The sequence below is a fragment of the Pholcus phalangioides genome, unplaced genomic scaffold, assembly GCF_987345545.1.
Source record: "Pholcus phalangioides strain wild (caught in Gottingen) unplaced genomic scaffold, Ppha-v1.0 ptg000013l_1, whole genome shotgun sequence".
Taxonomy (NCBI): Eukaryota; Metazoa; Arthropoda; class Arachnida; order Araneae; family Pholcidae; genus Pholcus; species Pholcus phalangioides.
In genome coordinates this window covers 2,192,173-2,204,926 of record NW_028301606.1, presented here as the reverse complement: position 1 = coordinate 2,204,926, position 12,754 = coordinate 2,192,173, and the positions used below count along the sequence as shown (strand labels likewise).

The 12,754-nt window shown below is 40.2% G+C and overlaps 2 protein-coding genes across 3 annotated transcripts in view; one reads left to right on the top strand and one right to left on the bottom strand.

Annotated features, from left to right (window-relative positions):
* On the top strand, positions 1-9,027 carry LOC149078469 (potassium channel subfamily K member 18-like). The gene is made up of 4 exons (XM_089240581.1): positions 1-270; positions 4,335-4,765; positions 5,997-6,385; positions 6,485-9,027. The coding sequence occupies exons 2-4, from the start codon at positions 4,345-4,347 to the stop codon at positions 7,112-7,114; spliced, it is 1,440 nt and encodes a 479-aa protein (XP_089096707.1). The 5' UTR covers positions 1-270; positions 4,335-4,344; the 3' UTR covers positions 7,115-9,027.
* Positions 9,028-9,061: 34 nt separating this feature from the next.
* LOC149078468 (uncharacterized) overlaps positions 9,062-12,754 on the bottom strand; it is a 60,646-nt gene continuing 56,953 nt past the window's right edge. For both annotated transcript variants that reach the window (XM_089240579.1, XM_089240580.1), the window contains exon 10: positions 9,062-10,035. In XM_089240579.1, the coding sequence (XP_089096705.1) occupies positions 9,830-10,035 (206 nt within the window). In that variant the 3' untranslated portion in view covers positions 9,062-9,829. The remainder of the gene's footprint in view (positions 10,036-12,754) is intronic.

Below are 12,754 nucleotides of genomic sequence, written 5' to 3'. Positions count from 1 at the left end.
AAACGGGCGAATGGCCAGCAAAGACACAAACACACGCATTTCGACGCCGGCTTTATTTGTGGCGTGTTTGGGATGCGGCCCACAACCAACATGGCTGAGATGAAGAAGAAAGAATAGTCGGTGCTGCAACTCTTTTTTGGAAAGAGCAAAGCAAATATATACTGTACGTACAAGACATCAAAAGAGGAGAAAAGAAATATTTCTGTGCTCTAGTTTTGAACACCTAATACGGATGCGGAAAAGTTAGAAATGATCCTCACCTGTTCGTAGGTAAGTTACATAAAAGTTATGTAACAAAGTTATGCACACTCTGTCCCAAAAGTTTATAGAATCTCGAAAAGAAAAATTGATTTTGAGGCGAGTGAAAATAAATTAGGGCTGGGAATTGATTGAGATTTTCTAACTGGTTAATCAAAATGTTTTAAAAACCTAATATTTTTGAACGCTAACCCATTCACAATAGGCGTAGTATATTGGTGATTATATAATATTAATTGATGCTACAAAAATATTTTTTACTAATTTCAAGCACCTATGTTCTGGATGCGCACAAATATAAGGGATATATACAGAAATTCTAGCCTCCCGCATGAAGCAATTAAGGGGGGTTGTGCACACAAATTTTCCAAAAAACACCTTTTTCGATTTTTAAATATCGAAATTTTCTGCGTTGAACTTTGTTCAAGTTTTTGTTCTACCTGTAATAAAAATATTTTTTAAAATATTTCAATATAATCTGCTGGTAGGCATTACACATGCTAAAGTTTTTCTCGAAATTGAGTTTTTTGTTAGATAAAGAACATTTTTTCGAACACCACTGATTCAAATGTCTTGAAACTTTGTGTGTCTCTCAACACTATGGTGTTACATACTTTAACACGAGGATTTTTTTATTAAAATTATTTAAAAAAAATTTATGACACAAAATATGGGTATATTTTTGTGATTTTTGAAAAAGTTGCATGTAGTTAAAATTAAAATAAAAAAAAATAACCAATGATTAAAATCCTAAAAGCTCGTGTTAAAGCATATAACACCATAGTGTTGAGAGGCGCAAAAAGTTTCAAGATTTTTGAATTAGTGGTGTTCGAAAAAATATTCCTTATCAAACAAAAAACTTAGTCAGAGAAAAACATTAGCATGTGTAATGCCTGCCAGCAGTTTATATTAAAATATTTTAAAAATATTTTTAGTATATACAGGTAGAACAAAAACTTCAACACAGTTAGACGCAGAAAACTTCATAGTATTTAAAAATTGGAAAATGTGTTTTCGGAAAATTTTCATGCACCAACCTGCTTAAATATGCTGAACATATTTTGTCATATCCTCGAATTTGTCAACTCAAATCATCTTGTCTATTTTTTATTAGAAAATCGACTACTTCAGGTTAGTCACCGATTTCGAAACATGTCTGTACTTTCCTCTAGAAACTGTAGGAAATATCTAAGCGGGCGAGGAGAAGTTCACTCCCAAATGGTACTAGTGAGGGAGTGTATTTACAGAGTAACAAAACTGATGTTCACAGTGGAAGCAATATACATTATTTTGAGTTTTTATTCTAAAACTCCAATCAAACTCAAATTGGAACTGAAATCCTCCCCAGTTTTCGCTGATTTGCTTTATATTTCTCAATCCCAATAAAATTTGGTGAAATTATTGATTCAAAAATATTTAAATATGGTCATTTATCTAAAATGTTACGAAGATGAACATCATTAAAGACATCTAATTGGTTTCGTCAAGCAAATAAAATTAATTTACATACTTTTAATGAAAATTTTAATTGAATTTTAATTGGATTGATCGAGTCGATTATCTCAACTAATATTTTTAACTGCGATTAACAGAATAAGACAACCATAATATTCTTTATGGGCATTGTATAATATTTTTATCATGTGTATATATTGTTTATAATTTTTATGATTGTGTTTTTAATTGGGTTGCTGTATTTTTGAAATATATGACATTCATATTTGTTATGGGCATCTTTTACTCAGCCATCTCATTGGGCATTTTGCCTGTTGTGGCGTTGTATATGTATTTATTTGTATTTGATCGATTAATTTACCAGATTAATCGATTAATCGGACTAGCCCTAAAATAAATGTGAGAGTAAAAAAATATTGTACGCCTCAAATGGTGACAATACTTAGTACGGTGAAACCTCGATATAACAATACTCTGCGGACCAAGAAAAAATGTCATTGTAGTAGGATTAGCGTTATATCGAGAGGCAGCAGTTCAACATTAAAGTATAGACATTTCCAAACAAGACTTGAAAAATATCCTGTAGAGGGATTTACAATTATATCGAGTATCGCTGTAGCCAGGTTTCCCCCTATGTCCCCCCCCCCCACATACGCCGTTGCCCCTGTGCCAATAAAATGAAATCAATGGAACACTTTTCAAAATGCGACATTCAGTATAACTTAAAAACAATAAGCAAATTGTTTCCTCATCTAAGCTCGCACCCCTCCCTCCGGAACCTTTCCAATGACATTCAAGGGTAAGAACCCCTGTTTCAGAAGAGAAAACACTATGCTGTGTCCAGTGTTTTACAGGACATTACATATTTTTAATACTTTTGTACTTTTATACTTTTTACATATTTTTAATAATTTTAAATGACATATTTTCCCACATTAGATTTAGTTCAATGGCTCTCTTTCTGGGTCCGTGCCCTAGGAACTTGTATCACGCATTGATGTCGATTTTTCGATAAGCGATAAAGTGGCTCACCAGTCAAATTTAGCTGTCGACCCTTGTTATGTGATACAGGAATGAGTGCATAGGAAAGTTCCTTTCGGTCTCAAATAACTTGCGAATGGAGAGCCCTATTGTGTGCTCCATACAATTTAAATAACGGTGTGGGGCTAAATGACTATAATAGATTAAATGCAAAAGAAAAGCAACACATACAATAAATAACACGTGCGATAATAATCTCGAGGAAATGTAAAAGCAAAAATTTGCCTGCGACCTTCAGTCTAAAAATTGTCAACCAGTAAAATTTTCTAGTCATCTATTTTACGAAAAGAAATTTACCCGATTCGTGACATTTGGATAAAAATTCGCCGAGATATCGGTTATTGAAATTCTTGATTTCAGCAATCACCGAGAAGAATTCAAGAATTTCAATATATAGGCCTATATATATATATATATCATAAAAGCCAGAAGCCAGAACTTTTTTTTTGCGCGTTACCCTTTCCAACTTTCCAACCCCTTCCATCTTTGCTCAGATGGCAAAATGTCATGCCACTTTTCCCAAAAAATGGACTTGTTCGCATTCTGGAGTCTCACTCGTCAAAATTTTGGAAGGAGGCAAAATTTCGTCTTTCGCTTTCAGTTTATGGGGAAACAACGGAGGCAAATTGTAATAACTCAAAAAAACCATTAGTACTGCATTTTGGCAAAATATTGTTTATAAATTTGCGATTGTGAAATTTTGAAAAGTTATTTATAACATTTTGCCATCTGAGCACAGAAATGTTCGCTCGTCCCACTTATGTTCTATCATGGGTTTCATTCACAGAATTTCCAGGCTTCCCGAATACTGTTCTCCAATGCGCGTCTAGATCAGTGATTGCCGCATCAAAATTCAATTTTACTCCTCGAAATTTCATTGAAGATACAAAATATACTCCTTCTATTGTATCCTTCTGCTACTTCTGTTTTTCATTCATAAAATAACGAAAAACACCCCTCGTTCAACAAGACCATCCCTTAAAATTTTGGAAAGGAGTGAAATTACATTTCAAAATTATTTTTCCGGATAAAATTGGCCATGAAAAAAAATAATTAATGGAAATCTCCCGGTGTCCAATTAAAATTCGATTAATTGTGAAAAATTTGACAGGGCCTAGAGTTTCAAACAAGGCTGGAGGGTTACTAACTGACAACTCTGATCCCTTTTCCTTTCATTCAGTGCCACTTGAGACCACCCGGGCACTGCCCAGGGTCCTTTCTTCAGTACAGTAGTAGCCTCACGAGATCTGATTACAGTTTTCAAGAACAAGAATATGTAAATTAATATGGAAGGGTATTTTAAGCCTGTGAGGGAGAGTACTCAGAAAAATTACTTTTCTCAAGGGCCTATATTGCTCTTGAGACGGCCTTGCCTGTCACACCCCCAAACAAACTGTTTCTGGTTTGAATTGTTTCGGGCATTCTAGGTCTAAAAAAAGTAAGTCGTAAATTGCTCCAGGGCGATACACCCGTTTGTTGTCGGCCATAAGAAAAGGTCTGAAAAAGTTGTGGAAATGATGTCATCGATTTATTCTCTGAATGTTTTTAGCAACATTGTGATTACTGTTCAATTTCCTCAGGTTCGCAGCCATGACTATACGCAACACGGAGCACATGTCGAAATGTGCCAAGTGCCGTTATTACTGCCGAACGGGCGCGACATTCCTGTTCTCTCACATCGGGCTGTGCGGGCTCGTTTTCGGCTACACGGTGATGGGCGCCTTCACGTTCGAGCTCCTCGAGGCCGACAACGAGCACACGAAGAGACAGCACATGGTCGAGGAAACACAGAAAGTCGTCGATTCGCTGTGGCATCTGACGTCCGAGAGCACGGTCCTCAACGAGAGCAAGTGGTCAGAGAACGCTACTTCCATCTTGTCCGGATACGAGAAGAAACTCGTCCAGGCCATGAGGAAAGAAGGGTTCGACGGAAACTTTAACGAGACCGCGTCGCCGCAGTGGTCGTTTTCTGGAGCTTTACTCTATTCTATCATCGTCATCACCACGATAGGTCAGACATTCTTCTGTTCGTATTTTTCAAGTATAATAATAACAAGGTCTGGGGGATTTTTATGACCTGAATGAAAACCGACAGAATATGCTTCATAAAAAAAATGCATTTATGCCCTAAAAAAACCTCAATGTATGTCGTAAAAACATAAAAATAATCCTGTATAAATAGGCTGACCATATTTCCACGAGGAGATTACGGGAAATTACCAATTATTGTCCAAAAGGATTCCAAAGGCACACAAAATTGCCAATGGTTGCTAATATCGCCAATCACTGCCATAAACCATAGTTTCCCCAACTTTTTGTTCCATCGCCCCCTTCTTCAGAATTCTTTTCTCTCATCGCCCCCCGGATCAAGTGAACCCATAGGATCCTATACGTTCACATGGGAAATAGAAAAAGCGGGTTTTAAACCCGCTTTAAGAATTTTCACCAATGACTGCTCCCCATTTCTTTCCTTACGAAGTAAAAAAAGTCAAGCGGGTTCCCCAATTCTTCCGCAATATTTGCACATGTGAATGGGGCTTATGTTATACTAGTAGTTTCTATCGCCACCACGGACCGTTCCATCTCCCACCAAGGAGTGATATTGCCCCACTTTGGGAAACACTGCCATAAACTATGCCTAAGGTGAGTAAAATTGTCGATGGAGCTAGTGAAAAGTGAGTGGGGGGGGGCTGTTTCATTGTTCTTCTACAAAATAATGAAAATATGTTGGAAATTAAATTCTTAAAACCATGAAAAATACCTTAAAATTGCTGAAATCATTAAAAATACCTTTATTCTTTGCGGTTCAGAGGTTTTTCGACATTTCGTTGGTCCGGTTCGTAAGTTACAGCACCTCCCTCGCAATAAGGAAGGTACCTAGAAGTTTGTCCCTTTTTCTTTTTATATAGTTTATGAGTTATGCTAAGAAGACGAATTCACGGGACCTTCCTATTATCGTAAAGGGCCGTTGAAACAATGAAATACCGTTGTTTCCAGATGCAGACCTATGTCGATTCTATCGCCCCCCATGTTGATTGGCATAGGACCTATGTCGATTCTATCGATTGGAATAGGACTGCAAAAGGTTGAAATTGCTGAAAAAAATGCTCTACCGCGCGTATATCCAAATATGCAAAAATATGCAAGGTCATAGAAATCCGAGCCCCCTAATAATAACTAATACCAAATTTCTCCAGGCAAAACCCTATATACTACTTCTATCTTTATTTTCTTTCCTCAAGGTTATGGTAACATAGCTCCAAAGACGGACACGGGTAAGATCGTGACCATCTTGTATGCCATTATCGGGATACCACTTCTTCTGCTATGTCTATCGAATATAGGAGACGCTATGGCCCATTCATTCAAGTTCATATATTGGAAGGTCTGCTGCTACCTTTGCACTACACCGAAAGCTAACCACTACAAAAAGAGCAGGGCCAACAGAAGTAGCATGTACAGTGGTGAAGTAAGAGGCGGCCCTTTGCAGAGCACAGCTATTGGGAGGTATGACACTTTGGAAAGAAGGGTTTACGGAGCACCGTCAGCGCAGTATGAGACTCAGAGAAGCTACAGGTCGACAGATTCTGGTGGGCAACAATCACTGGCAAGGAGTCATCACAGTTACACAGTAAGTCCGGACACCCAATAAATTTAAATACATCGCAAATGAAATTTCTGTCAAAGTGATAATTTTTCAGCAACTTATGTTTTCTTCAATACTTCCTAGGTCGGTACAGCTGATGCCATGAAGGTCTCGGTGATTACTAACAGATATGTAATGAACTTAACGGACAGCCAGTTGAATCATCACGTACGACAGAATCCGCTCGGGAGAATGAATACCATGGACCCTGCGTCGTACCACCCGTCGGCACCCCTGATAAGAAACCAGCCCAGAATGCAGAACTCGATACAGCCGACTTTCATGCCTCTCTGCGACGACATGGTCGACTTTGACGACCTCCAGTCGCTGTCGACCGACAGAGACGATGCAGATAACGTTGGCGACGAGGCTAGCGTGCCTATCATGTTGTGCATACTCATAGTCGTCGGTTACATTTGCGGGGGTGCCATATTATTTTCGTACTGGGAGGATTGGGAGTACTCGGACAGCTGCTACTTCTGTTTCATAACTCTCACCACGATCGGTTTCGGTGACATGGTGCCTGGAACTGCCGTGCTGTCAGAGGACGCCCATTTGGCACTAGGGCTGTGCTCGCTGTACCTTCTGTTCGGGATGGCTTTGCTCGCCATGTCATTCAATCTTGTCCAGGAGGAAGTAACGAAATCCGTCAGGAGTATCGGGAAAAGAATAGGAATCCTCGCCGACGATGATGACGACGATGACGACATTTGACGTCGGTTCTGATACTAATGAGTGTGTTTTTGATCGCGCCTGCAAAGTGAGAGAGATCGAGAAAACCCATTTATTTATCACTGACGGGACTCTGTTTCGACACCATTATTGTTAATGCACGAAACCATTTTGTACATAAGATGTATAGTGACTTCAAAAAAAGAAAAAAAAAATTACGTTAACGATTGAGGTCAAAGGATCTCCATCGAGGACCTCTGATCAGTTCATCTTCCACAACTCGTTCAACGTGAAATTACGTGATTTCATTTGCTATTAGAAATAATGGTGATCACAAAATCATCTTTGGAATCCGTCCTAAATCCTTTCAAATGGAAAAAATGAGTAAATTGAAGTGCCACTGAATTAGTGATAGTTCCACATTGATATAGAGTGGGGTCACATAGTCAAGTCTCTGGCCTGGATAACGGCTGCCACAAGTAGAGGCAGAGATTCAGCCAGCGTACAGGAATGTGGTTATGGTATTGCTTGCCAACCATTGACTGCAGATGTCCATAATGCAGGCCGAAATTCGGCGATGCTGAGTCAAACACAGATCCGGGGGGGGGGGGGGTTGAAGCGATAGCCATTCCCAAGAGCCGGATTATTTGGGGGAAAAAAAAACTAGCCTGTCCTGTAAAATATGAAGAAATCCTACCAATCTATACAATCAGTCGTCTATCTCGGCACATCACCCTCAATCCGCGCTTGTGCGGAATGGCATGCGTGTATCTTTTTCTCCACAATATCCCGAAGTCTCAAACTTGCTCAATACGATTTATGTTCAACTTCTACGTCAACGAATTCCTTACTGAGGAGTCTGTGGCCTTCACATCCTGGAGCAGGGTCCCCCCCCCCCCAGGCTGGGACCTTTGGTGAGCCCCAGACCAGACTTTTCATGGGCCCTTATAGTGAATTTCTAGCGTGAAAAAACAAAAATGACGAGAATCGTTCCGGACCCCCAGGGTTGAAGTCGTGCCAGCCACACCCTTATGGAGAAGCATGGGAAAAGTTAACAGAATATTCAATAATTTAGACGATAACCAACCACACAGGACATCGACGTGTTAGAGGAACAGTTGTTCTGTCTGTCCATCGGGATGGATGATAGACATAAATTGATATGAGTGACCAGCCAGTATCTGTACATATCCACATATATTGAGAGTGGTTGGAACGAGTGATATATAGGCATATCAAAGGCCCAAGGAAAAAAATACTCTAAGACATTATTGAGCCATCGTGATATTTATTGTACAGTCCCAACGAGGCAAACTAGCTGCTTTTGCGGTGCATTAACCAGTGGTAGTGAAGGTGTCAGCTGAATAAGCCGAATTATGCAATAGTGCACGGTTCGTCTATTGACTGCCAGATTGGACCCCTAATCCAGTTGGGTAGTTGGTAATCCGGTCACTTTCAGCTCAACCATGGATGAGCCGTCTCGGACCACGATCACTCGTGGTTAATTGTCGTTCACAGTTTGTCATACTACTCGTCTTTCTTACACCATCCGTATATTCTCAATACAATATTGACACAGATGGACAAGAAAAGCTCGATAGTCTAACGACATCAGAAGGTTCTTGCGTAAGGCTCATTATTTAGCAGCGATAGCAAGGCATCTAAATTACGAGTTGTGGCCATTCCCCTAGTCCGAAAGACAAATTGTAACTACTACGCTATTTACAACAGCAGCGCCTCTGCATACTTTGAGATTTGCATACCGTCACCCATCCTTGATTCCGCGGTACTTTGTTATCAAGCTAGACGAAAACGCTATAAAAATAACTAATAATAAGGTTATATGCCTTATTTTCGAGACATCGATCCTCTTCAGAATAGCATGGCTGGAAATTTTTCATTTTTGGAAATAAAACGAAAAATAAATAAAATAAGTAATAAAATTTCTTTCTGTGAAAGAAAAGAAGAAACTCTGAATTTTTTTACGGATGTAAAAAATTATTTTATTTATTAATTTTATGTTTTACAACTTTTTTTTTTACATTTTGTGCACCAAAAAACCTGATTGACAAAAACCCCGCCCGTGGTGCATCCCTCCAAGTCCCTATTATAAAAACAAATATTTTGCTACTTTTTTAGCATGAAAATACTCTTGTAAATCAGTCTTTATAAAAAATATCAATGGATAATCATCGGATCTAAGATATCTTTCAGCCATTGGAATCGGTATAAATTTTCAAAAATTGGCTTCAGATATTTATTTATTGAAGAATCATAGAGATTAAAAAAAAAAGTCTTATGCCAATGATTACATTCATGCAGAAAATCTTCCCTTTCCCAACTAGTGGGCCGAAGCCTCTCTGGTGTAGAGCTTATGTGTCTTCAATCAATTTTTTTTTTTTGAGATCTTACAAATATACTTTGAAACTAAAAAGCATCTCTTTCTCTCAGAAACACGATATGTACAATTTCTTCAGCATAACTGGAAAATATAACCACGATGATCGTAACTTATAATCAAGGTTGATTATATATTGCACCGTTTCACTGATTGACTAATGTTCGAGCAATAAAATGCTTCGTACTGGTGGCTTATGTCTCAGTCCATTTTGATTATTAGGAATGCTCTATTCGGTACATCAAGAGCACGATCGAAAAAAAGGCAAATACGCAAGCCATTATTTTGTGTTTCCGTTTGTTCCCGGAGGAAGCTGACATTTTTCAATCTAAGTGTTTTCATGTAACGAATTGGCTTAGTCAGCAGTTGGATTCACCGAGTTGCCTCGTTCGTGGTGCACCCGACTCGCCGGCAGCTTCAGCGGAGTCTGAGTAGACACCGGGCAGGGTCGTGCCTCCCGACACAGTGGTCACGAGGCAGAAAGTCCCGTCGGCCATTTGTTGTATTTTCCTACTGACGCTGGACACGGTACCTTCACCGGAATTGGATTTGTGTTTGCTTTTCCCTGTAAAATAAGAAAAAAAAAAAGCATGGGGTAATTAAAAATTGCAATACATATTCTGGTTTTATACTCTGGTGATTATTTATTCGTGGGCAAAAAGTTTTTGAGTAAGAGAACACATATCAACAAGCAATTTTCGTCGTACCCTCAGGATGGTTTAATGGTGGAAGCAACGGGTGCGATCGCTGGGCCCCGATTTCTGAAGGGTCCCAAAAAATCCATTTTCTTTTGCGCCCCGGACCTCAACCGACCTTAATTGACCTCTGATGGTGCCGTCAGAGGCGTATTTACTGTTTTTTTTTGTCGTCTTTCTCCCATTCTATAATATATTCTAATTTTCTTGACCACTTATTCTTTGAATTCACCACCCTGAGCAATACCCAACGTGGCCTCCCTCTCCTGTGAGTACGTCTGTGTCTATAAGTCACTCTTTGGGTCACTCACATGTTCACATACTCCCTACGCCACCCTTTTGGTCATTGATATGCTTACACACTATTCTAGTCCCTCACATGATTGCATCGGCTCTAGGTCACGCTTTTGATCGCTCGCAGACCTGGTTCTTCTCTCTCTAGGTTACTTTTTTTGGTCATTCACATGCCTGCACCCGTTCTGCGTAACTTTTTTGATTGCTCGCCGACCTGGTCTCTATCACGAGCCTCCTGGACGCTAGCTAGGTCTCTCTTTTGATCATTCACGTTCTTGCACATGTTCTAGCTCAGATCTTGAAAACTCCCCGGTGCCAGGTCACCATAGCGACTAGAAAATTTTCATTGGCGACTAAAATTTAATGTTTTATTGCCAAAGTGGATTGTTAGGAATTATGTCAGTGTTTCAACCAACGCGAAAAGGGTTGCTGAGTCCTGAACAAGCTGAAAAAAAAGTCACTACTTTTTTGGGGAAAAACAATGCTTGGCTCCTTTGATTTGTCATGCTCTGCTATTGCTCACTCACTGACCTGGTCCTTCATTTTCTGGGCAAGCGTTGTAATTAATGCTTTTGCCGCTGTTCTCCCATTCTACTAATTTTCTCGGCCACTCATTCTTCAAATTTGCCACCCAAAAAGACTGTGCCGGGAGTGTTTTCCGATAAGATGCGTGCGAGATCGACTTTTGAAAGATTGCACCGGTGTCTGTGCGAAACGGGCTGCTCTGTTAGCGGCATGCAGTATACAGGACGTGTCAGAAGTGTGAGGGCACACGAAGAAACTCGTTTCGCACAGACACCGCTTCAATGGCTCTGAATGGAAACTTAACACTCCCGGTACATTTTCTGGGCTTCTAAAACATCCTTGTCCGCAACACTATATACACTGACTTGCATGTCCGCTTTTCCATCCTTTCTTCTAGCCGCGATAGAAATGACAAGTGATGAAAATATTTATGCGCTCAATGACAGTGTCTTCAAGCGGTTCACCACTTGCGTTGCTATCACGCATTGTTGGTTCACGGAAATTTCACCCCTGACATTTCGTCCCGGCTATTTCACCTGCTCTGATATGTGTGTGACGAAGTAAGTGGCTGAATGACAATATGAGTGCATCAGTGATCGTATGAGAGACTATTTGAAGAAGTGAATGAGCGTGTGCGAGAGTGCGTGACCGTATGAGCGAATAAGTGAGTGCGGGTGACCTGTGGGTGGATGAGAGTATGTGACCGTATGAGGACCAAGTGAGTGTCGACATTCATACGGTCACCCATTTGATCGCTCATAGTCACTCCCTTGGTCACTCATGTGGTCACGCCACTGATCAGTCATACGGTCACCAACTTGATCACGAAAACGGTCACTAACTTGGTTTCTCATCCGGCCACGCTCTTGATCACTCATATGGTCACTAACTTGATCACTCATATGGTCCCTAACTTGATCACTCATATGGTCACTAACTTGATCACTCATATGGTCACTAACTTGATCACTAATACGGTCACTCACTCACTCATACAGTCACTCACACTCACGTGGTCACGCCACTGATCAGTCATACGGTCACCAACTTGATCACGAAAACGGTCACTAACTTGGTCTCTCATCCGGCCACGCTCTTGATCACTCATATGGTCACTAACTTGATCACTAACACGGTCACTCACTCACTCATACAGTCACTCACTTGATCATTCATATAATCATTCACTCAACACCAAACAGTCACTCACACTCACTCATACGTTCATTCACTTGGTCACTCATAGAACTACTCCCTCACTCATACGGTCACTTGCCCATCACTTGGTCATTCACACAGTCAAGAGAGGAATTCCTGTTAACTTCGGACAGCTCATTCACACAGTCAGTCACTTACTCGGTTGCTCGTACATTCAGGTAGATGAAATGTCAAGGGGCTAAACGCACTGGGGACGAAACGTAACGGGGCGAAATTCGCGGATTCCCGCATTGCCAAACGAAAATAGCTTCATTGGATGATTTTATCATAACTTGAAGCACACGTGCTCAACGGCTCGTGGCACATTTACAAATCAGTTGAGCTTTTGAGCGACCTGCGGCACAGTTCTAGAGCACTTAAGCGATCCACTGCACGTTTTGAGATCCGCCATATTTCCAGATACCTTAAATGACCAGCGACACGAATTCAGATAACTCAGGTGGACATTTCCAGGTCATATAAGTGACCCGTGACACAGTTCCAGATCGCAAAAAAAGACTCAAAGCAGATTTATAGATCACTTAAGTGATTTTATGGTATAATTTCTGATCA

Excerpts from the sequence above, each read along its gene's own strand:
- LOC149078469 (XM_089240581.1), top strand. The coding sequence starts at position 4,345 with ATGACTATACGCAACACGGAGCACATGTCGAAATGTGCCAAGTGCCGT. Across the intron at positions 4,766-5,996 it reads CATCGTCATCACCACGATAG|GTTATGGTAACATAGCTCCA; the intron begins GTCAGACATTCT and ends TCTTTCCTCAAG. Across the intron at positions 6,386-6,484 it reads GGAGTCATCACAGTTACACA|GTCGGTACAGCTGATGCCAT; the intron begins GTAAGTCCGGAC and ends AATACTTCCTAG.